General features: G+C 49.9%; 1 protein-coding gene across 1 annotated transcript in view; it reads right to left on the bottom strand.

The window, feature by feature from the left end:
* The window catches only part of LOC139260446 (unconventional myosin-X-like), a 204319-nt gene that overhangs the window by 117805 nt on the left and 60461 nt on the right, over positions 1–26053 (bottom strand). The window contains exons 12-14 of the mRNA XM_070877008.1: positions 7070–7216; positions 6558–6658; positions 6039–6105 (exon numbers count right to left, since the gene is read on the bottom strand). Coding sequence (XP_070733109.1) covers positions 6039–6105; positions 6558–6658; positions 7070–7216 — 315 coding nt within the window. The remainder of the gene's footprint in view (positions 1–6038; positions 6106–6557; positions 6659–7069; positions 7217–26053) is intronic.

Genomic DNA, 26053 nt, shown 5'->3' on the forward strand with positions numbered 1-26053 from the left:
ATTATGGTCACTATTTCCCATTGGACCTCGTACAACAAGATTGCTAATTAATCCTCTCTCATTACATAACACCCAGTCTAGGATGGCCTGATAGTCTGCATCCCAGAGTACTTAAGGAAGCTGCCCTAGAAATTGTGGATGCATTGGTGGTCATTTTCCAACATTCTATAGACTCTGGATCAGTTCCTATGGACTGGAGGGTAGCTAATGTAACACCACTTTTTAAAAAAGGAGGGAGAGAGAAAACAGGGAATTATAGACCAATTAGCCTGACATCGGTGGTGGGGAAAATGTTGGAATCAATTATTAAAGATGTAATAGCAGCCCATTTGGAAAGCAGTGTCAGGATCGGTCCAAGTCAGCATGGATTTATGAAAGGGAAATCATGCTTGACAAATCTTCTAGAATTTTTTGAGGATGTAACTAGTAGTGTGGACAAGGGAGAACCAGTGGATGTGGTATATTTGGACTTTCAAAAGGCTTTTGACAAGGTCCCACACAAGAGATTAGTGTGCAAAATTAAAGCACATGGTATTTGGGGTAATGTACTGACGTGGATAGAGAACTGGTTGGCAGACAGGAAGCAAAGAGTAGGAATAAACGGGTCCTTTTCAGAATGGCAGCCAGTGGCTAGTGGGGTACTGCAAGGTTCAGTGCTGGGACCTCAGCTATTTACAATATACATTAATGATTTAGATGAAGGAATGAAATGTAATATCTCCAAGTTTGCAGATGACACTAATCTGGGTGGCAGTGTGAGCTGTGAGGAGGATGCTAAGAGGCTGCAGGGTGACTTGGACAGGTTAGGTGAGTGGGAAAATGCATGGCAGATACAGTATAATGTAGATAAATGTGAGCTTATCCACTTTGGTGGGAAAAACAAGAAGGCAGACTATTATCTGAATGGTGACAGATTAGGAAAAGGGGAGGTGCAATGAGACCTGGGTGTCACGGTACATCAATCATTGAAAGTTGGCATGTCGGTACAGCAGGCGGTGAAGAAGGCAAATGGCATGTTGGTCTTCATAGCGAGAGGATTTGAGTACAGGAGCAGGGAGGTCTTACTTTAGTTGTGCAGGGCCTTGGTGAGGCCACACCTTGAATATTGTGTACAGTTTTGGTCTCCTAATCTGAGGAAGGACGTTCTTGCTATTGAGGGATTGCAGCGAAGGTTCACCAGACTGATGCCCGGGATGATAGGACTGACATATGAAGAAAGACTGGATCGACTAGGCTTATATTCAATGGAATTTAGAAGAATGAGAGGGGATCTCATAGGGGAACATATAAAATTCTGACAGGATTGGACAGGTTAGATGCAGGAAGAATGTTCCCGATGTTGGGGAAGTCCAGAACCAGGGGTCACAGTCTAAGGATAAGGGGTAAGCCATTTAGGATCGAGATGAGGAGAAACTTCTTCACTCAGAGAGTTGTGAGCATGTGGAATTCTCTACCACAGAAAGTTGTTGAGGCCAGTTCATTAGATATATTCAAAAGGGAGTTAGATTTGGCTAAAGGGATCAAGGGGTATGGAGAGAAAGCAGGAATGGGGTGCATGATCAGCCATGATCATATTGTATGGTGATGTCGGCTCGAAGGACCGAATGGCCTACTCCTGCACCTATTTTCTATGTTTCTACTTCGTGGCCAACGAGCTGGATACGAGAAGATACCACGGTCAAGCGCAGGGCGATTCTCCTCACCGTTTGTGGATCCACGATATATGGCCTCGTCAAAAATCTGCTAGCACCGATGAAACCAACGGACAAGACATATGCAGAGTTATGCATGCTGGTTCAGGAACACCTCAAGCCGAAGGAGACCATCTTAATGGCCAGGTATCGCTTTTACAAGCACCATTGCTTCAAGAACCAGAACGTGGCGCGCTATGTCGCCGACCTAAGACGCCTTGTAGTCCGTTCGAATTTGCTGGATTTTTGGTGGAAATGTTGCGGGACTTTTACATGCTTGGAATCGTCCACTAGGTCATTCTTCGCAAACTGCTGTCTGCCGAATCCCTAGATCTGAGCAAGGCCAACACGATAGCCCAGGCTTTCATGTCCACGAACGCTAACACTAAACAGACATCTTTGCAGCATCGAAGCTCACCGGTAAGTACTGTGCATAAAATATTGCCTTCAGCAGGCAGAACTGTACATGGCAAAGCCTACACGACTGCAGAGGTCAGGCCTAGGATGACTCACAGACCGCCGTGGGGCGTGAATGCGAATCCATTAACACCATGTTAGCGCTGCAGGGGCAATCATAGAGCCTATCAATGTCGATTCAAGCACTACGTGTGCAAGGGCTGTGGAACAATGGGGCACCTCCAGCGAATGTGCAAACATACTGCGACTCACCACGTGGCAGAGTCGGCAGAAGATGACCGATCCGGCGTGGATCATGCTGAACGAGTTAGAGAGGCAACTCAACCCGAGGCTGAAGAGGAAGTGTATGGGGTACACACCTTCACCACCAAAAGCCCTTCAACAATGTTGAAAGTCAAATTAAATAGCATTCCAGTTTCCAGAGAATTGGACACGGGGGTGAGTCAGTCAATTATGAGCCAGAAGGCTTTTGAGAAACTGTGGGGCAACAAGGCACAAAGGCCAAAACTAAGCCCGATTCACACAAAGCTGCACACTTACACCAAAGAGCTCATACCAGTCATTGGCAGTGTGGCAGTGAAGATATCGTATGATGGAACTGTGCATGATTTATCACTGGATTGTACCAGGCGATGGCCCAACGCTGTTCGGCAGAAGCTGGCTCGGAACGATCCGATGGAACTGGGACGACATCATAGCACTGTCTTCGGTGGATGACGCCTCGTGCGCCCAAGTGCTAAACAAATTCCCGTCGTTATTTGAGCCAGGCATCGGCAACTTCACAGGCGCCAAAGTGCAGATCCATCTAGTCCCTGATGCACGACCCGTTCATCACAAGGCCCGGGCGGTTCCATATATGATGCGAGAGAAAGTCGAGATCGAGTTGGACAGATTTCAACGAGAGAGAATCACATCGCCAATCGAGTTCAACGAGTGGGCCAGTCCAATTGTTCCATTGTTGAAAAGCGATGGGACGGTCAGAATCTGTGAGGACTACAAGGTAACAATCAACCGAGTCTCGTTACAGGATCAGTACCCACTACCCAAAATGGATGACCTGTTTGCAACGCTAGCAGGGGGGAAGTCGTTCACCAAGCTGGATCTAACCTCTGCTTACATGACACAGGAGCTGGCTGAACCTTCGAAAAAATTGACGTGCATCAACAGGCACAAAGGACTGTTCGTGTACCACAGATGCCCTTTTGGGATTCGCTCGGCTGCGGCCATCTTCCAGAGGAACATGGAGTCTGCTGAAATCGGTTCCGAGTACCGTGGTGTTTCAAGACAACATCCTGATCACTGGTTGCAACACCACCGAACACTTGCACAACCTGGAAGAGGTTCTAACGCGACTGGACAGAGCGGGACTCTGGCTGAAACGCTCCAAGTGTGTTTTCCTGGCGCCAGAGGTCGAATTTTTGGGGAGAAAGATTGCGGCGGACCTACGGACTCCAAGACGGAGGCCATCAAGAATGCACCCAGACCACAGAATGTGATGGAGCTGCGTTCGTTCCTGGGACTCCTCAACTATTTTGGTAACTTTCTACCAGGGTTGAGCACTTTGCTGGAACCTTTGCATTTGTTGCTACGCAAGGGTGACGACTGGGTCTGGGGTAAATCTCAAGAGACAGCCTTTAACAAGACCAGAAACCTGCTATGTTCTAACAAGTTACTTGTATTGTATGACCCGTGTAAACGTTTAGTACTAGCTTGTGATGCATCTTCGTACGGGGTCGGTTGTGTGTTACAGCAAGCCAATGTGTCAGGCAAACTGCAACCGGTTGCATATGCATCCAGAAGTTTATCCAAGGCTGAAAGACCCTACAGTATGGTTGAGAAAGAAGCTTTAGCATGTGTATACGGGGTTAAGAAAATGCACCAATACCTATTTGGACTCCGGTTCGAGCTCGAAACCGACTACAAACCGCTCATTTCTCTGTTCTCAGAAAGCAAAGGTATTAACACCAATTCTTCGTCCTGCATCCAAAGATGGGCACTAACATTATCTGCGTATGACTATGTAATCCGCCACAGACCAGGCACTGAGAACTGTGCCAATGCCCTCAGTTGGCTACCATTGCCCATCACCGGGGTGGAAATGGCGCAACCCGCAAACTTGCTTCTTGTAATGCATGTTTTTGAGAGCGAGGGGGTCACTCAACACGGCTCGCCAGATCAGGACCTGGACTAGCCAGGACCCTGTGCTATCACTAGTAAAAAGCTGTGTCCTTAATGGGAGCTGGTCGGCTGTTCCCGGGGAAATGCAAGACGAAATTAAGCCATTTGACTGAATCAAGGATGAAATGTCCATCCAATTGGATTGTCTCCTATGGGGGAATCGCGTGGTTTTGCCAAAAAAAGGCAAGGAAACGTTTATACACGACCTATACAGTACCCACCCAGGCATAGTCATGATGAAGGCTATCTCCAGGCCACAGTTTGGTGGCCCAGCATTGGCACGGAATTGGAGTCATGTGTACACCAATGTAACACTTGCTCACAGTTGAGCAATGCACTAAGGGAGGCCCCACTGAGTCTGAGGTCATGGCCCTCCAAACCGTGGTCCAGGGTCCATGTAGATTTCGCTGGCCCCTTTCTAGGAAAGATGTTCCTTGTAGCTGTGGACGCTTACTCTAAATGGATTGAATGTATAATAATGTCATCATGTACGTCCACTGCCACCATTGAAAGCCTCCGGGCCATGTTCACCACCCATGGTTTGCCCGACGTCCTTGTTAGTGACAATGGACGAAGTTTCACCAGCTCGGAATTCAATGACTTCATGACCTGCAATGACATCAAGCATGTCAGGTCTGCCCCATTTAAGCCCGCATCCAATGATCAAGCAGAACGGGCAGTCCAAACTATCAAGCAGGGCTTGAAACGGTTCCCTGCAGAACTGGTTATCTCGTGTTCTGCTCAGCTACCGGACGCGCCCCCACTCGCTTACTGGTGATCCCCCTGCAGAATTGTTAATGAAGAGAGCACTCAAAACCAGGCTCTCCTTAGTCCACCCGGATCTCAATGATCACGTAGAAACCCGGCGTCACCGGCATAACGTGTACCACGATCGCGCGGCTGTATCGCGTGACATCGAGGTTAATGATCCTGTGTTTGTTCTCAATTACGGTCATGGTCCCAAATGGGTTGCTGGCACTGTTTTAGCCAAGGAGGGAAATAGAGTATTTATTGTCAAACTTTTGAATGGACAAACATACAGAAAGCATTTGGATCAGACCAAACTTCGATTCACTGACAACCAAGAACAGTTTGAAGAGGACATTACCATAATTGATCCACCAACACACATCCAATCAGCAACTGACCTCGCTGTCAACCACGAGGATGAACCCACCGTGCCTGACAGTCCGATCAGACCAGCCACACCGCAGTGCAGCAATGATCCAACCGACTCACCCAGGCCAGGACTTCAACTCAGGCGATCGACCCGGGAACGTAGAGCCCTGGATTGTCCCAACCTGTAAATAACTTGTATCTAAGACTTTAGGGGGGAGTGATGTTATGTATGTATTCTTTACTAATGTATAAGACTTGCCAACAGGGGGCGCACCTGTTGGAGACCTAAGGGTCACCTGCACACCCCGGGCAAGCAAGTATAAAAGGCAGTCTACCATGCTACTTCCTCACTCTGGAGTTACATTAAAGAGACCAAGGTCAGAATAGTTTGAGCTTACAGTATACAGTCTTGTGGAGTTATTGTGAACATAACAGGTGAGATACAAAGTAAAACTCTACACTGTCCCATGACCCCAGAGTGATGGTGCTCCGTTTTCTGTCCCATTGTGTACTGTGAGTGTACTGGAGCGGAATTAAGAGCAGGTTTGTTGTGTAGGCACTAAGCATGGAGCAGTAAAGTATTTTGCCCTATTTCTCTGGATTGTTTTTTGGGGGATTTGACGGGCTTCCTACCTTTTCAATCAGGTCCAAACACTCGGCATTATCCATCCAATCAATTGCTTCCCAGCTCACTCCCTCTCTGCACAGATAAAGAAAATGGGTGTGAGTCACTGAGTGTGAGTCGATGGTTGAGGGAAGTGTCACTTTCCCCAGGGGGTCAGGGGTGTGGTCAAGGTTTTCGAGGGGTGAGGGGATTGGAGCTGGGATTGGGGGAGGGTTTCGGGATGGGTTCGGTTGGGGTCTGGAGTGAGGTCGGGTCGGTTGGGGCGTTGGTGGTTGTGGTCAGGGTGGTTGATGGTGGGGTTGGAGGATCAAGGGTTCGGAGGTGGGGTCAGGGTTGGGTTGGGGTTTGGGGTGGGGTCGGAGGTTGGGGCAGGGTCGGAGGTTGGGGCAGGGTCGGAGGTTGGAGCAGGTTCGGGTCGAGGTTTGGGGTGTGGTTGGGGATTGGGGTAGGGTTCGAATTTGGGGTGGGGGGTTTGGGATGGGTCGGAGGTTGGGGTGGGGTCGGGGCATTGCCATATGCAGTCTCACCTGTTGTACTCCAGCTGTTCCAGGGAAAAGATGTGCTTGTTGAAATATTCCTGCAATTTTTCGTTGGCGAAGTTGATGCTGAATTGTTCAAAGCGGTTAATCTGTGAAGAGAGACGGACAGTGTCAGCCACCTGCTCCTCGACCTCTGACCCCTCACCCCGCTCCTTGACCCCTCACCCCCGCTCCTCAACACATCACCCCTGCCCCTCGACCCCTCATGCCCATTCTTTGCCCCCTCATTGACCCATCACCCCTGCTCCTCGACCCCTCAACCCCACTCCTCGACACCTCACCCCCGCTCCTCGACCCTTCACACTCGCTCATCGACCCCTCACCCTCGCTCCTCGACCCCTCACGCCCGCTCATCGACCCCTCACCTCTGCTTCTTGACCCCTCACCAGTGCTCTCCAACCCCTCACCCCTGCTCCTTAACTCCTCACCCCTCAGCTGGACAGGAGGCTGTGGATGCAGTCCCTCTCTCTCCTCAGTTGCCAGCTGAGCTCTTGACCCACCTCGAAGTTCTCGAAGCCAAAGATGTCGAGGATGCCGATGGATTTGAAGCTGTCCTTCCCTCTGATCTTGGTGTTGATTTTCCTGATGATCCAGGAGAAACACTGGGAATAGAGTGCCATGGACATGGAATCCCGGGAATCCGCAGCCTGAAATACACAGAGTGGAGCATCAGTGCTCCCTCACGGAGAGAGCCGGTCGTGGGGCAATGGGGGCATGGGGGGGGAGAAGGCACATTATCGAGTCCGGGCCCAGGGAGGGTAAAGGGTACAGCTCCGTACCCCAGAATCAGAGCCCATGGAGGGTACAGGATACAGCTCCGTACCCCAGAGTCTAGGCCTGGGGAGGGTACAGGGTATAGGGTACAGCTCTGTACCCCAGAGTCTGGGCCTGGGGAGGGTACAGGGTTCAGCTCCGTACCCCAGAATCTGGGCCCGGGGGGGATTTAGTGCCGCTACAGTGAGGTGCGTGAGGGTGAGTGGTGCCCGGGTAACCCACCCCCCAGTGCGAGTCAGAGCCTTCGGGAAGGGAAAGATTCGGGTGCCGGATAGTCGCTGACCTTGGACTGTCACAGAATCCCAGAACATTGTCATTTTGAAATAATTTGTGTTTTCCATAAATCAGCATTTTTCTGATTTACTGTCAGGCCCTGACACAGGGTGTGCTGTGTGACTGTCAGCTGGTCACTGGGCCCACTCACTGGCCCTCCCTCCTTGGCCTTGGAGCCTGCAAACACAAAGGCTCCTGTCACTGACAGCAGCTCCCAAAGGTCCAGGGCCTCTGGTGCTCTGACACTGTGCCTGCAACATGACATCAGGCTGAAGATATGTGCAGAATGCAGCGATGAAGCTTCCCTTTGCAGCCACAGCACCCACAGTAAGACGGCCTGTTTACAACCCAGCGCTCAGCCCCTCTCCTTCCAGGAATCCGACAATGCAAACGGTCAGGGGTCAGGAATGAAGGCAGCCTCGCAGACACCACACAGGGACAAAGGGACACAGTCAGTCAGTGGCCAGTCCCGGGGCCAGAGCTGGGAACTGCCCACAGATTCACCCCTTCCAGGAAAGTAACTGAATCGTTGGGAGGCTGGGGAGAGGGTAACAGAGAAAAGACAAACCTGCACCCTAACACTGCCAGTATGTGAGCTGCCCACGCCCCCCAACTGTGAGATGCCCCCCTCCGCACCCCCCCCGAACTGTGACATACCTCCCCCCCCCCCCGAACTGTGACATACCCCCCCCTCCTAAACTGTGACATACCTCCCCCCCCCCCCGAACTGTGACATACCTCCCCCCCCCCCCGAACTGTGACATACCTCCCCCCCCCACCGAACTGTGACATACCTCCCCCCCCCCCCGAACTGTGACATACCCCCCCCTCCTAAACTGTGACATACCTCCCCCCCCCCCGAACTGTGACATACCCCCCCCCAGAACTGTAACATATCCCCCCTCCCGAACCGTGACATAACCCCCCCCCCACCCGAACCGTGACATACCCCCCCCTCCTGAACTGTGACATACCCCCCCCGAACTGTGACATACCCCCCACTCCAAAACTGTGACATACCCCCCCCCCCCCGAACCGTGACATACCCCCCCCCCGAACTGTGACATACCCCCCCGAACCGTGACATACCCCACCTCCCGAACTGTGACATGCCCCCCCAAACTGTGACATAACCCCCACTCCCGAACTGTGACATACCCCCCCGAACTGTGACATACCCCACCCCCGAACTGTGACATACCCCACCCCCGAACTGTGACATACCCCCCCCGAACTGTGACATACCCCCCCCGAACTGTGACATACACCCCCCGAACTGTGACATACACCCCCCGAACTGTGACATACCCCCCCCGAACTGTGACATACCCCACCCCCGAACTGTGACATACACCTCTCGAACTGTGACATACCCCCCCCGAACTGTGACATACCCCCCCCGAACTGTGACATACACCCCCCGAACTGTGACATACACCCCCCGAACTGTGACATACCCCCCCCGAACTGTGACATACCCCCCCGAACTGTGACATACCCCCCCGAACTGTGACATACCCCCCCCCGAACTGTGACATACCCCACCCCCGAACTGTGACATACACCTCTCGAACTGTGACATACCCCCCCCGAACTGTGACATACCCCCCCCCGAACTGTGACATACACCCCCCGAACTGTGACATACACCCCCCGAACTGTGACATACCCCCCCCGAACTGTGACATACCCCCCCGAACTGTGACATACCCCCCCGAACTGTGACATACCCCCCCCCCGAACTGTGACATACCCCACCCCCGAACTGTGACATACCCCACCCCAGAACTGTGACATACCCACCCCCTCATCCCCTCCCCCAAACTGAGATATCCGTGAGAAATCAGTGTCGGAACAGCGGGAGGCATTCAAGGAGGAGATCCGGAAGGCGCAGGCCAAAAATGTGCCCTTAAAGAAAATGGTTGGGAATAATAATTCTAGAGCCCCGTGGATGTCTAGGGACTTACAGGGGTGGATTAAGAAAAAAGGGATGCTTATGTCATATACCGACGGCTAAATACCATAGAATCTTTTGAGGAATATAGAAAGTTAAGACGTAAAATTAAAAAGGATACTAGGAATGCTGAGAGAGAGCATGAAAAATTCTTGGCTAGTAAAATTAAGGAAAACGCAAAGATGTTCTATAAATATATTAAAAAGAAGTGGGTAACTAAAGAAAGGATAGGGCCTAGTAGAGACCATGAGGGTAATCTTTGCGTGGAGATGGAATATGTTGGTAAGGTTCTTAATGAATACTTTGCATCTGTTTTCACAAAGGAAAGGGGCAATGCAGATACTGCTATCGAGGAGAAGTGTGATATTCTGGATGAAATAAACATAGTAAGAGAGGAAGTATTAAAGGGTTTAGCAACTTTGAAAGTAGATAAGTCCCCAGGCCTGGATGAAATGCATCCCAGGCTGTTGAGCGAAGTAAAAGAGGAAATAGCAGAGGCCTGGACCATCATTTTCCAGTCCTCGTTGGATTCAGGCATGGTACTGGAGGACTTCTAATGTATGACCCTTGTTTAAGAAGTGAGAAAGGGATAGGCTGAGTAATTACAGGCCTGTCAGCCTAACCTCAGTGGTGGGAAAATTATTGGAAAAAATCCTGAAAGACAGGATAAATCTACATTTGGAAAAGCAAGGATTAATTAGGGACAGTCAGCACAGATTTGTTAAGGGAAGATCGTGTTTGACTAATGTGATTGAATTTTTTGAGGAGGTAACCAAGAGGGTCGATGAGGGTAGTGCGTACGATGTAGTGCACATGGACTTTAGCAAAGCTTTTGATAAGGTCCCACATGGTAGACTGGTCATGAAGGTTAAAGCCCATAGGATCCAGGGCAAAGTGGCAAATTGGATCCAAAATTGGCTTAGAGGTAGGAAGCAAAGGGTAATGGTTGATGGTTGTTTTTGTGACTGGAAGGATGTTTCCAGTGGGGTTCCGCAGGGCTCAGTACTGGGTCCCTTGCTTTTTGTGGCATATATCAACGATTTAGTTTTGAATATAGGGAGTATGATTAAGAAGTTTGCAGATTACAATAAAATTGGCTTTGTGGTTGATAATGAAGAGGAAAGTCATGGGCTGCAGGAGGATATCAATCTACTGGTCAGGTGGGCAGAGCAGTGGCAAATGGAATTTAATTCAGAGAAGTGTGAGGTAATGCACTTTGGGAGGGCTAATAAGGAAAGGGTATACACATTAAACGGTAGGCCACTTAATAGTGTAGATGAACAAAGGGACCTTGGAGTGCTTGTCCACAGATCCCTGAAAGAATCAGGCCAGGTGGATAAGGTGGTTAAGGCGGCATACAGAATGCTTGCATTTATTGGCCGAGGCATAGAATATAAGAGCAGGGAGGTTATGCTTAAATTGTATAATACTCTGGTTAGGCCACAGCTGGAATATTGCGTGCAGTTCTGGTCGCCGTATTATAGGAAGGACATGATTGCACTAGAGAGAGTGCAGAGGAGATTTACTAGGATGCTGCCTGGAATGGAGAATCTTGATTATGAGAACCAATTGGACAGGCTGGGTTTGTTCCCATTGGAACAGAAGAGGTTGAGAGGAGACATTGAGGTATACAAAAGATTGAGGGGCCTGGATATAGTGGATAGTAAGGGTCTATTTCCATTGGTGGAGAGGTCAATTACGAGGGGGCATAGTTTTAAGGTGGTTGGTGAAAGGTTCAGCGGGGATTTGAGGGGAGGCTTCTTCACGCAGAAACATAGAAACATAGAAAATAGGTCATTCGGTCCTTCGAGCCTGCGCCACCATTCAATAAGATCATGCTGATCAGTCACCTCAGTACCCCTTTCCTGCTTTCTCTCCATACCCCTTGATCCCTTTAGCCTTAAGGGCCATATCTAACTCCCTCTTGAATATATCCAACGAACTGGCATCAACAACTTTCTGCGGTAGAGAATTCCACAGGTTAACGACTCTCTGAGTGAAGAAGTTTCTCCTCATCGCGGTCCTAAATGGCTTACCCCATATCCTTAGACTGTAACCCCTGGTTCTGGACTTCCCCAGTACCGGGAACATTCTTCCTGCCTCTAACCTGTTCAATCCCGTCAGAATTTTATATGTTTCTAAGAGATCCCCTCTCATCCTTCGAAACTCCAATGAATACAGGCCCAGTCGATCCAGTCTCTCATCATATGTCAGTCCTGCCATCCCGGGAATCAGTCTGGTGAACCTTCGCTGCACTCCCTCAATAGTAAGAACATCCTTCCTCAGATTAGGAGACCAAAACTGTACACAATATTCCAGGTAAGGCCTCACCAAGGCCCTGTACAACTGCAGTAAGACCTCCCTGCTCCTATACTCAAATCCCCTAGCTATGAAGGCCAACATGCCATTTGCCTTCTTCACCGCCTACTCTACCTGCATGCCAACTTTCAGTGACTCATGTAGCATGACACCCAGGTCTCGTTGCACCTCCCCTTTTCCTAATCTGCCGCCATTCAGATAATATCCTGCCTTCGTGTTTTTGCCCCCAAAGTGGATAACCTCACATTTATCCACATTATACTGCATCTGCCATGCATTTGCCCACTCACCTAACCTATCCAAGTCACTCTGCAGCCTCTTAGCGTCCCCCTCACAGCTCACACTGTCACCCAGCTTAGTGTCATCTGCAAACTTGGAGATATTACTCTCAATTCCTTCATCTAAATCAGTGATGTATATTGTAAATAGCTGGGGTCCCAGCACTGAACCCTGCGGCACCTCACTAGTCACTGCCTGCCATTCTGAAAAGGACCCGTTTATCCCGACTCTCTGCTTCCTGTCTGCCAACCAGTTCTCTATCCATGTCAGTACATTACCCTCAGTACCATGTGCTTTAATTTTGCACACCAATCTCTTGTGTGGAACCTTGTCAAAAGCCTTTTGAAAGTCCAAATACACCACATCCACTGGTTCTCCCTTGTCCACTCGACTAGTTACATCCTCAAAAAATTCCAGAAGATTTGTCAAGCATGATTTCCCTTTCATAAATCCATGCTGACTTGGACCGATCCTGTCACTGCTTTCCAAATGCGCTGCTATTTCATCTTTAATAATTGATTCCAACATTTTCCCCACTACTGATGTCAGGCTAACCGGTCTATAATTACCCATTTTCTCTCTCCTTCCTTTTTTAAAAAGTGGTGTTACATTCGCTACCCTCCAGTCCATAGGAACTGATCCAGAGTCGATAGACTGTTGGAAAATGATCACCAATGCATCCACTATTTCTCGGGCCATTTCCTTAAGTACTCTGGGATGCAGACTATCAGGCCCTGGGGATTTATCGGCCTGCGATCCCATTTCGGCCCATCGTTTCCGCGCCGACCGCCAAAGAGGCGCACGGCCCTCGGTCAGCAGCCCTGAAGGTTACATATAAACCCATGAACAATGAACAATGGTGGAAAAGGAAAGAGCACCCAGCCCAACCAGTCCGTCCCACACAACTGCGACACCCCGTATACTGAAACATTCTGCACTCCACCCCAACCGGAACCATGTGATCTCCTGGGAGAGGCAAAAACAAGATAAAAACCCAAGCCAATTTAGGGAGAAAAAATCTGGAAAATTTCCTCTCCGACCCATCCAGGTGATCGAAACTAATCCAGGAGATCACCCTTACTGCAGTTGTGCAGGGCCTTGGTGAGGCCTCACCTGGAATATTATGTTCAGTTTTGGTCTCCTAATGTGAGGGTTGTGGGGATCTGGAACTCGCTGCCTGGAAGAGTGATGGATGCAGAAACCCTCACCACTTTTAAGGGGTGCTTGGATAGGCACTTAAAGAGCTGTAACTTGCAGGATCATGGCCCCAAGTTTCCACATGATTTGCTCCTGATTTTTAGGAGCAACTGGTGGAGAACGGAGTATCTTAGAAATCGCAATTCTCCACATTTAAGTTTTCTGCAGTTCCAGTCATGTAGAACAGTTTCACTTTTGAACAGAATTGTTTTTTCAAAAGGGGGCGTGTCCGGCCACTGACGCCTGATTTGAAAGTTTCCACAGTGAAAACGTACTCCAAACGAACTAAGAATGGAGCAAGTGAAGATTTTTGTAGGCCTGAAAAAACCTTGTCTACACATTAAAAAATCAGGCACAGGTTACAAATTAGGCGTCGGGAACGAGGTGGGGGGGGGAAGGGAAGTCATTAAATTCTACAATAAATCCTTAGTTATACTTATACAAATATTATACAAATAATTTCAACCTGAATAAAAATTTATAAGCAAAGAAAAGATTAAATAAACCATGTTCCTACCTGTGTGAAAGTGCTTCAGGCAGGTCTTTCAGGCAGGGAGAAGGCTGCAGGAAGCCTCACAAGTTGAGACAGCCGTTCCCGACGGCAGTGGGGGGGGGGGAGGCAGTGAGGGCCCGACCGATGGCAGCGGGGGGGGGGGGGAGGCAGTGAGGGCCCGACCGATGGCAGCGGGGGGGGGGGGGGGGGAGGCAGGGAGAAGGCTGCAGGAAGCCTCACAAGTTGAGGCAGCCGTTCCCGACGGCAGTGGGGGGGGGGGAGGCAGTGAGGGCCCGACCGATGGCAGCGGGGGGGGGGGGGGGGGGAGGCAGGGAGAAGGCTGCAGGAAGCCTCAGAAGTTGAGGCAACCATTCCCGACGGCAGAGAGGGGGGGGGGGTGAGGCCCCCCTGCCGTTGGTCGGGCCCGTCGGGAAACGGCTGCCTCAACTTCTGAGGCTTCCTGCAGCCTTCTCCCTGCTGCAAGAAGCCTCAGTGCTGATCATGGAAGGGCAATGTGGTTTTATTAAAAAATGTTAAAAATTGAACAGCTACAAAGAACTACAAAAATGGCCGAGTACCAATGTTTCCTTCACACTGCGCGTGCGCGAACGCTCCAGTTGCCGGCACGATAAAAACTCATTTAAATGGTACCCGCCCCCTCCTACTTATAAAATCGGTGCGAGTGGTAGGCTCCGCCCCCTGGGCGCCGCGCCAAGCTGACATCGAGCTGCAAAGCGCTCGAGAATAGCGCGTTTTTTTTCAGGCGCCGTTTTCGGTGCGAAAAACGGGCGCCCAGCTCAGAGGGGCACCTGTTTTGCCGCGTGTGGAAACTTGGGGCCCATGGACCTAGAGCTGGTAAGTGGGATTAGACTGGATAACCTCTTGTTGGCTGGCACAGATACGATGATAAGTACTTCAGGGAATTGAGTATGGCCAGGGTGATCTCCTGGATTAGTTTCGATCGCCTGGATGGGTCGGAGAGGAAATGTCCCAGATTTCTTCTCCCTAAATTGGCCTGGGTTTTTATCTGGTTTTTGCCTCTCCCAGGAGATCCCATGGCTCCGGTTGGGGTGGAGTGTAGAATGTTTCAGTATAAGGGGTGTCGCAGTTGTGTGAGGCGGACTGGTTGGGCCGGGTGCTCTTTACCTTTCCATCATTGTTCATGGGTTTATACGTAACCTTCAGGGCTGCTGACTGAGGGCCGTGCGGCTCTTTGTTGGTTGGCGCGGACACGATGGGCCGAAATGGCTTCCTTCTGCGATGTAAATTTCTACATTTCTATCCTCCCCCCAAACTGTGACATGCTCCTCCCACCACCCCAACGTGAGGCTCATCCCCAATCTGCTTAATATCCCCAAAGAGCCGGCACAGGCTCGAAGGGCTGAACGGCCAGCTTCTGTGCTGTCTCATTCAATGAAAGCGGCTCCTGTTCACAGACATTAACAGGCCCAGTGTGTGTGTGTGTGTGTGTGTGTGTGTGTGTGTGTGCCTTTGGACCCTGTGTGAGTGTGTGTGTGCGAGAGTGTGTGTTTGTGCCTCAGGACCCTGTTTGAGTGTGTGTGTGCGTGTGTGTGTGTGCGCGTGCGTGAGAGTGTGTGTGTGTGTGTATGCGCCTCAGGACCCTGTGTGTGTGCGAGAGTGTGTGTGTGTGTGTGTGTGTGCGTGTGAGTGAGTGAGTGAGTGAGTGTGCGTGTATGTGTGTGCCTCAGGACCCTGTGTGAGTGTGTCTGAGCCTCAGGACCCTGTGTGAGTGTGTGTGTGTGTGTGTGTGTGTGTGTGTGTGCGCGAGAGTGTGTCTGAGCCTCAGGACCCTGTGTGAGTGTGTGTGTGTGTGTGTGTGTGAAAGTGTGTGTGTGTGTGTGTGTGAGAGTGTATGTGAGAGTGTGTGTGTGTGTGTGCCTCAGGACCCTGTGTGTGTGTGAGTGAATGAGTGAGTGTGTGTGTGTGTGTGAGTGCCTCAGGACCCAGTGTGTGTGCGTGTGCGTGTGCGTGTGTGTGTTGCAGGCCGTGATCCTTACCAACGGATTCATTACAGACACAATCTACGTCCGGACCGGGGTCAAACAGGGCTGCGTCATCGCTCCAACCCTCTTCTCAATCTTCCTCGCCGCCATGCTCCACCTCACAGTCAACAAGCTCCCCACTGGAGTGGAACTAAACTACAGAACCAGTGGGAAGCTGCTTAACCTCCGCCGCCTCCAGGCCAGGTCCAAGATCACCCCAACATAGAAACATAGAAAATAGATGCAGGAGTAGGCCATTCAGCCCTTCGAGCCTGCACCGCCATTCAATGAGTTCATGGATGAACATGCAACTTCAGTACCCCATTCCTGCTTTCTCGCCATACCCCTTGATCCCCCTAGTAGTAAGGACTTCATCTAACTCCTTTTTGAATATATTTAGTGAATTGGCCTCAACAACTTTCTGTGGTAGAGAATTCCACAGGTTCACCACTCTCTGGGTGAAGAAGTTTCTCCTCATCTCGGTCCTAAATGGCTTACCCCTTATCCTCAGACTGTGTCCCCTGGTTCTGGACTTCCCCAACATTGGGAACATTCTTCCTGCATCTAACCTGTCTAAACCCATCAGAATTTTAAACGTTTCTATGAGATCCCCTCTCATTCTTCTGAACTCCAGTGAATACAAGCCCAGTTGATCCAGTCTTTCTTGATATGTCAGTCCTGCCATCCCGGGAATCAGTCTGGTGAACCTTCGCTGCACTCCTTCAATAGCAAGAATGTCCTTCCTCAGGTTAGGAGACCAAAACTATACACAATACTCCAGGTGTGGCCTCACCAAGGCCCTGTACAACTGTAGCAACACCTCCCTGCCCCTGTACTCAAATCCCCTCGCTATGAAGGCCAACATGCCATTTGCTTTCTTAACCGCCTGCTGTACCTGCATGCCAACCTTCAATGACTGATGTATCGTGACACCCAGGTCTCGTTGCACCTCCCCTTTTCCTAATCTGTCACCATTCAGATAATAGTCTGTCTCTCTGTTTTTACCACCTAAGTGGATAACCTCACATTTATCCACATTATACTTCATCTGCCATGCATTTGCCCACTCACCTAACCTATCCAAGTCACTCTGTAGCCTCATAGCATCCTCCTCGCAGCTCACACTGCCACCCAACTTAGTGTCATCCGTAAATTTGGAGATACTACTTTTAATCCCCTCGTCTAAATCATTAATGTACAATGTAAACAGCTGGGGCCTCAGCACAGAACCTTGCGGTACCCCACTAGTCACTGCCTGCCATTCTGAAAAGTACCCATTTACTCCTACTCTTTGCTTCCTGTCTGACAACCAGTTCTCAATCCATGTCAGCACACTACCCCCAATTTCATGTGCTTTAACTTTGCACATTAATCTCTTGTGTGGGACCTTGTCGAAAGCCTTCTGAAAGTCCAAATATACCACATCAACTGGTTCTCCCTTGTCCACTCTACTGGAAACATCCTCAAAAAATTCCAGAAGATTTGTCAAGCATGATTTCCCTTTCACAAGTCCATGCTGACTTGGACCTATCATGTCACCTCTTTCCAAATGCACTGCTATGACATCCTTAATAATTGATTCCATCATTTTACCCACTACTGATGTCAGGCTGACCAGTCTATAATTCCCTGTTTTCTCTCTCCCTCCTTTTTTAAAAAGTGGGGTTACATTGGCTACCCTCCACTCCATAGGAACTGATCCAGAGTCTATGGAATGTTGGAAAATGACTGTCAATGCATCCGCTATTTCCAAGGCCATCTCCTTAAGTACTCTGGGATGCAGTCCATCAGACCCTGGGGATTTATCGGCCTTCAATCCCATCAATTTCTCCAACACAATTTCCCGACTAATAAGGATTTCCCTCAGTTCCTCCTCCTTACTAGACCCTCTGACTCCTTTTATATCCGGAAGGTTGTTTGTGTCCTCCTTAGTGAATACCGAACCAAAGTACTTGTTCAATTGGTCTGCTATTTCTTTGTTCCCCGTTATGACTTCTCCTGATTCTGACTGCAGAGGACCTACGTTTGTCTTTACTAACCTTTTTCTCTTTACATGTCTATAGAAACTTACATATCTATAGAACCTCTGTCATTGAGCTGCAGTACGCGGATGACGCCTGCGTCTGCGCACATTCTGAGGCTGAACTCCAGGGTATAGTCAATGTATTCACCGAAGCATATGAAAGCATGGGCCTTATGCTTAACATCCGTAAGACAAAGGTCCTCCACCAGCCTGTCCCCGCCGCACAACACTGCCCTCCAATCATCAAGATTCACAGCGTGGCCCTCGACAATGTGGACCATTTCCCATACCTCGGGAGCCTCTTATCAGCAAAGGCAGACATTGATGCAGAGATTCAACATCGCCTCCAGTGCGCCAGTGCAGCCTTCGGCCTTCTGAGGAAAAGAGTGTTTGAAGACCAGGCCCTCAAATCTACCACCAAGCTCATGGTCGTATGTGTGTGTGTGCGTGCGCGTGTGTGTGTGAGTGCGTGCCCCAGGACCTTTGTGTGTGCCTCAGGACCCTGTGTGTGTGTGTGTGTGTGTGTGTGTGTGTGTGTGTATGTGTGCCTCAGGACACTGTGTGTGTGTGTACCTCAGGACCCTGAATGTGTGTGCCTCAGGACCTGTGTGTGTACCTCAGGACCCTGAGTGTGTGCCTCAGGACCTGTGTGTGTACCTCAGGAACCTGAGTGTGTGTGCCTCAGGACCTGTGTGTGTACCTCAGGACCCTGAGTGTGTATGCCTCAGGACCCTGTGTGTGTGCCTCAGGATCCTGTGTGTGTGTGCCTCAGGACCCTGTGTGTATGCCTCAGGACCCTATGTGTGGGATTATGGTTCCTCCCTCACTGCTCGAGCAGGTCGGGTAATCCGCTCTCACTCTCACTCTCTGATCCGACACTGCCACCTGCTGGTAACTTCCTCTGGCGAACTCGATCAGGCAGGTTAACTAATCACTAGTTATCATCTCTACGCAAGGATCAAAACCCACCTAAATCACAGCAATCCCAGGCGCTTTAAGAACTCCACAACACTTGGTTATGTTATCATTATATGCAATTAATTTAACAACCAACATTGTACTGCAAACATTTTTAAAACAACATAGTACTGACAGGGAACAGCAAAACCACAGACATTCCTCACATGTTTTGGGCAGAAAACAGATCATTAAACAGAGTTAAACTAAGAGCATTATACTGGGGTGGGGTGTAACAGAGAACGTTATTGTAGAATCATAGAATAGAACAGCACAGTAGGAGGCCATTCGGCCCATCGAGTCTGCGCTAGCTCTCAGAGCAATCCAATTAGTCCCACTTCCCCGTTCTTTCCCCACAGTCCTGCAATTTTTTTCTCCTACAAGAACTTATCCCATTCCTTTTTGAAGATTACTCTATGTGCATGAAACACAAAAAGTTAGTAAGCAGCTACAGCAAGTAATCAGGAAGGCAAATGGAATGTTGGCCTTTATTGCAAGGGGGATAGAGTATAAAAGCAGAGAAGTCCTGCTACAACTGTACAGGGTATTGGTGAACATAAGAACATAAGAATTAGGAACAGGAGTAGGCCATCTAACCTCTCGAGCCTGCTCCGCCATTCAACAAGATCATGGCTGATCTGGCCTGGGGGACCTGGGGGTACTTGTTCACACTGAGTTCACATATAAGGTTATGAGGTAGATGCAGCGAGGATGTTTTCCCTCGTGGGGGAGTTTAGAACTAGGGGGCATAGTTTCAGAATAAGGGATCGCCCACTTAAAACTGAGATGAGGAGAAAGTTCTTCTCTCAGAGGTTTGTAAATCTATGGAATTCGCTGCCTCAGAGAGCTGTGGAAGCTGGGACATTGAATAAATTTAAGACAAAAATAGACAGTTTCTTAAACAATAAGGGAATAAGGGGTTATGGGGAGCAGGCGGGGAAATGGAGCTGAGTCCATGATCGGATTAACCATGATTGTATTTGTTGTGTATCTGTATGCATGCACTCCACCAGGAAGTGCATCCCCTGAAGTCCCAAGGGATCCCAGCATCCCTTGGGAGCACTGTATATAAGCCGGCCCCTAAGGCCTGTTCCTCACTCTGGAGTGTCTTAATAAAGACTGAGGTCACTTTACCTTAACCTCCCTGTGTGAAGTCTCATCTGTGTTAGGAACACAATAACTGGCGACGAGTATACGAATCCAACGCAAAGATGCAGCAAACTGTGGGCATCCTGGAGAAGTTCTCGGAGGGTGAGGACTGGGAAGCCTATGTCGAACGGCTAGACCAACGAGCTGGACGGAGAAGGAAGCGCTGCAAAAAGGAGAGCGGTCCTCCTCACGGTCTGCGGGGCACCGGGTACCTACAGCCTCATGAAGAATCTTCTGGCTCCGGTGAAACCCACAGATAAGTCGTATGAGGAGCTGTGTACACTGGTTCGGGAGCAACTTAACCCGAGGGAGAGCGTGCTGATGGCGAAGTATCGGTTCTCCAAGTGCCAGCGATCTGAAGGTCAGGAAGTGGCGAGCTACGTTGCCGAGCTAAGGTGACTTGCAGGACAATGTGAGTTTGATGGCTCCCTGGAGCACTTGCTCAGAGACTTTTTTGTACTGGGCATTGGCCACGAGACCATCCTACGAAAACTTTTGACTGTAGAGACACCGACCCTCAGTAAGGCCATTGCGATAGCACAGGCATTTATGTCCACCAGTGATAACATCAAACAAATCTCTCAGCACACAAATGCTAGCAATGTTCGTAAATTAACTGGAACTGTTTGCGGGCGGAAATGTACAGGGCAGAAACCACGAGTCTGCAACTGCCAGCAGGCCTCAGCTGACCCAGATGACTCAGAGTCCACAACAAAGGATGAATGCAAGGCAATTCACACCTTGTTAGTGTTGTGGAGGCTTCCATTCAGCCTATTCATGCCGCTTCAAAGGGTATGTTTGCAAGAGCTGTGGAACAATGGAGCACCTCCAACGAGCTTGCAGACGAGCTGCAAGCTCTGCAAAACCTGCTAACCACCACGTGGCAGAGGAAGATCGGTCCATGGTGGATCAAAGCAATTTTGAGCCTCAGAGAGAGGAGGCAGATGCTGAAGTACATGGGGTGCACACATTTTCGACGAAATGTCCACCTATAATACTAAATGTAAAATTGAATGGCTTCCTGTAGCCATGGAACTGGACACTGGCGCTAGCCAATCCATCATGAGTAAAAAGATGTTTGAGAGACTGTGGTGCAACAAGGCACTCAGACCAGCCCTGAGCCCCATCCACACGAAACTGAGAATGTACACCAAAGAGCGAATCACTGTCCTAGGCAGCGCCATGGTCAAGGTCACCTACGAGGGCACAGTGCATGAACTGGCACTCTGGATTGTCCCAGGCGCTGACCCCACACTGCTTGGAAGGAGCTGGCTGGGCAAAATCCGCTGGAACTGGGATGATATCCGAGCGCTATCACATGTCGACGAGGCCTCATGTACCCAGCTTATTAACAAATTTCCTTCCCTTTTTGAGCCAGGCATTGGAAACTTTTCCGGGGCGAAGATGCGGATCCACTTGGTCCCAGAGGCACGACCCATTCACCACAAGGCGCGAGCGGTACATCACGTGATGAGGGAGAGAGTGGAAATCGAGCTGGACAGGCTGCAACGCGAGGGCAACATCTCCCCAGTGGAATTCATTGAGTGTGCCAGCCCGATTGTTCCAGTACTCAAAAGTGATGGCACGGTCAGGATTTGCGGCGATTATAAAGTAACTATTGATCGTTTCTCGCTACAGGACCAATACCCGCTACCTAAGGCAGACGACCTATTTGCGACGCTGGCAGGAGGCAAGACGTTCAACAAGCTCGACATGACTTCGGCCTACATGACGCAGGAGCTGGAGGAGTCTTTGAAGGGCCTCACCTGCATCAACACGCACAAGGGACTGTTCAGCTACAACAGTTGCCTGTTTGGAATTCAGTCGGCTGCAGCGATCTTCCAGAGCAACATGGAGAGGCTACTCAAGTCAGTACCACGCACGGTGGTCTTTCACGACGACATATTGGTCATGGGTCGGGACACCAGCAAGCACTTACAAAACCTGGAGGAGGTTCTCCAGCGACTGGATCGCGTAGGGCTGCGGCTGAAGAGGTCGAAATGCATCTTCATGGCAACAGAAGTGGAGTTTTTGGGGAGAAAGATCGCGGCGGACAGCATTCGGCCCACAGACGCCAAGACAGAGGCTATCAGGAGCGCACCCAGGCCACAGAATGTCACAGAGCTGCGGTCGTTCCTGGGGCGCCTCAACTATTTTGGTAACTTCCTACCGGGGTTAAGCACCCTTTTAGAGCCCCTACATGTGTTATTGTGCGAAGGTGAGAACTGGGTATGGGGAAAAAAACAAGTAATTGCTTTTGAGAAAGCCAGAAACATTTTATGCTCCAACAAGTTGCTTGTATTGTATAACCCGTGTAAATGACTTGTGCTAGCATGTGATGCGTCGTCGTACGGAGTCGGGTGTGTATTACAACAAGCTAATGTTGCGGGGAAGTTGCAACCTGTTGCCTATGCTTCCAGGAGCTTGTCTAAGGCCGAGAGGGCATTCAGCATGATTGAGAAAGAGGCATTAGCGTGTGTGTTTGGGGTAAAGAAAATGCATCAGTACCTGTTTGGCCTCAAATTTGAGCTGGAAACCGATCACAAGCCCCTCATATCGCTGAAAACTAGGGGATAAATACTAATGCCTCAGCCTGCATACAAAGGTGGGCACTCGCGCTATCAGCGTATAACTATATCATCCGCCACAGGCTAGGCACCGAGAACTGTGCGGATGCTCTCAGTCGGCTACCATTGCCCACCACGGGGGTGGAAATGGCGCAGCCTGCAAACTTGTTGATGGTGGCGCAGCCCGCAGACGTGTTGATGGTCATGGAAGCGTTTGAAAATGATAAATCACCTGTCACAGCCCGCTAGATTAAGACTTGGACCAGCCAAGATCCTCTGCTGTCCCGAGTAAAAAACTGTGTACTGCATGGGAGCTGGGCCAGCATCCCCGTTGAAATGCAAGAGCTAATCAAGCCGTTCCAGCGGCGAAAGGACGAGCTGTCCATTCAGGCAGACTGCCTGTTGTGGGGTAACTGCGTAGTGCTACCAAAAAGGGCAGGGAGACGTTCATCTCGGATCTCCACAGCACACACCCGGGTATAGTAATGATGAAAGCGATAGCCAGATCCCACGTGTGGTGGCCCGGTATCAACTCTGACTTAGAGTCCTGTGTACAGCAATGCAGGGTGTGTGCTCAGTTGAGCAACGCGCCCAGAGAGGCACCACTAAGTTTGTGGTCCTGGCCCTCCAGACCATGGTCGAGGATCCATGTCGACTATGCGGGCCCGTTTCTCGGTAAAATGTTCCTGGTGATGTTGGATGCTTTTTCAAAATGGATTGAATGTGAAATAACGTCGGGAAGCACCGCCACCGCCACCATTGAAAGCCTGAGGGCCATGTTTGAACATAAGAATTAGGAACAGGAGTAGGCCATCTAGCCCCTCGAGCCTGCTCCGCCATTCAATAAGATCATGGCTGATCTGGCCGTGGACTCAGCTCCACTTACCCACCCTCTCCCCGTAACCCTTAATTTCCTTATTGGTTAAAAATCTATCTATCTGTAATTTGAATACATTCAATGAGCTAGCCTCAACTGCTTCCTTGGGCAGAGAATTCCACAGATTCACAACCCTCTGGGAGAAGAAATTCCTTCTCAACTCGGTTTTAATTTGGCTCCTCCGTATTTTGAGGCTGTGCCCCCTAGTTCTAGTCTCCCCTACCAGTGGAAACAACCTCTCTGCCTCTATCTTGTCTACCCTTTCATGATTTTAAATGTTTCTATCAGATCACCCCTCATCCTTCTGAACTCCAACGAGTAAAGACCCAGTCTACTCAATCTACCATCATAAGGTAACCCCCTCATCTCCGGAATCAACCTAGTGAATCGTCTCTGTACCCCCTCCAAAGCCAGTATATCCTTCCTTAAGTAAGGTGACCAAAACTGCACGCAGTACTCCAGGTGCGGCCTTACCAATACCCTATACAGTTGCAGCAGGACCTCCCTGCTTTTGTACTCCATCCCTCTCGCAATGAAGGTCACCCACGGCCTGCCTGACATACTGGTCAGTGACAACAGGCCATGTTTCACCAGTGCCGAATTTAAAGAATTCATGACCCGCAATGGGATCAAACATGTCACCTCAGCCCCGTTTAAACCAGTCTCCAATGGGCAGGCAGAGCGGGCAGTACAAACAATCAAACAGAAGCTTAAACGAGTCACAGAAGGCTCACTCCAAACCCGCCTGTCCCGAGTACTGCTCAGCTAACGCACGAGACTCCACTCACTCACAGGGGTGCCCTCGGCTGAGCTACTCATGAAAAGGACACCTAAAACCAGACTCTCGCTGGTTCACCCCAACCTGCATGATCAGGTAGAGAGCAAGCGGCAGTAACAAAATGTAAACGATGGTCGCGCCACTGTGTCACGGGAAATTGATCTAAATGACCCTGTGTATGTGCCAAACTATGGACATGGTCCCAAGTGGATCGCGGGCACGGTGATAGCTAAAGAAGGGAGTAGGGTGTTTGTAGTCAAACTAGACAATGGACAAATTTTCAGAAAGCACCTGGACCAAACGAGGCTGCGGTTCACAGACTGCCCTGAACAACCCACAGCACACACCACCTTTTTCGAGCCCACAACACACACCCAAAGGATCAACGACACCACCCCGGACCAGGAAATCGAACCCATCACGCCCAACAGCCCAGCAAGGCCAGGCTCACCCAGCAGCCCGGCAGGGCCAACAACACGCCAGCCCAGCGAGGGCACAGCCAGAACAGACATTTGTACCGAGGCGGTCCACCAGGGAAAGAAAGGCTCCCGACCGCCTCACCTTGTAAATAGTTTTCACTTTGACTTTGTGGGGGCGGGGGGAGTGATGTTGTGTATTTATAAAGCATGCACTCCCATGTTCCGCCACCAGGGAGCTCATCTCCTGAAGTCCCAAGGGATCCCAGCATCCCTTGGGAGCACCGTATATATATATACAGTATTGAATGGCGGAGCAGGCTCGAGGGGCCGTATGACCTACTCCTGCTCCTATTTCTTATGTTCTTATACCTCCCTCAGTCTGGAAGCCACTGCTTTCTGCTTTCTCTCCCTCGGACAGTTTTGTATCTACGCTGCCACTGTACTTTTAATCCCATGGGCTTTTATTTTGCTAATAAGTCTATCATGTGAAAAGACTTGCATTTATATAGCGCCTTTCCTGACCATCGGACGTCTCAAAGCGCTTTACAGTACTTTTGGAGTGTAGTCACCCTTGTAATGTGGGAAACGCGGCAGCCAATTTGTGCACAGCAAGCTCCCACAAACAACAATGTGATAATTGTTATATATGTGTAGCCACGAGAGGGCTCATCCCTGGAGTCCCAAGGGATCCCACAATCCCTTGAGAACACCTGTACTTAAGGAGGCCTCACAGGCTGGAGAGGCACTATGGAGACCTGCAATAAAAGGCTACGGTCACACTTTACTTTGAGCTCACAGTATCTAGTCAGACTCTTTATTCATACACAACAACTGGCGACGAGATAAAGATGACGAACCCAACGGTGCAGGGAACAGTGGGCATCCTGGAGAGATTTTCGGAGGGAGATGATTGGGAAACCTTTGTGGAGCGACTGACAAATACTTCGTGGCCAACAAGCTGGAAGGAGAAGCGAACACTGCCAAACATAGAGCGATCCTCCTCACCGTCTGCAGAGCACCAACGTATGGCCTCATGAAAAATCTGCTTGCTCCAGCGAAAACCACAGAGAAATCATACAATGATTTGTGCACACTGGTCTGGGAGCATCTGAACCCGAAGGAAAGCGTTCTGATGGCAAGGTACCGGTTCTACACCTACAAAAGGTCTGAAGACCAGGAAGTGGCGAGTTATGTCACCGAGTTGAGACGCCTTGCAAGACATTACGAATTTGAAGGACATTTGGAGCACATGCTCAGGGACTTCTTCGTACTTGGCATTGGCCATCAAGTGATACTTCGCAAACTTTTGACTGTCGAGACCCCAACCTTGATAGCCCAGGCGTTCAATGCCACCAGTGACAATACTAAGCAAATCTCTCAGCACACAAGTGCTGCTACAAGTACTGTGAACAAAGTGATGTT

This window comes from Pristiophorus japonicus, chromosome 3 (genome assembly GCF_044704955.1).
Source record: "Pristiophorus japonicus isolate sPriJap1 chromosome 3, sPriJap1.hap1, whole genome shotgun sequence".
NCBI lineage: Eukaryota > Metazoa > Chordata > Chondrichthyes > Pristiophoridae > Pristiophorus > Pristiophorus japonicus.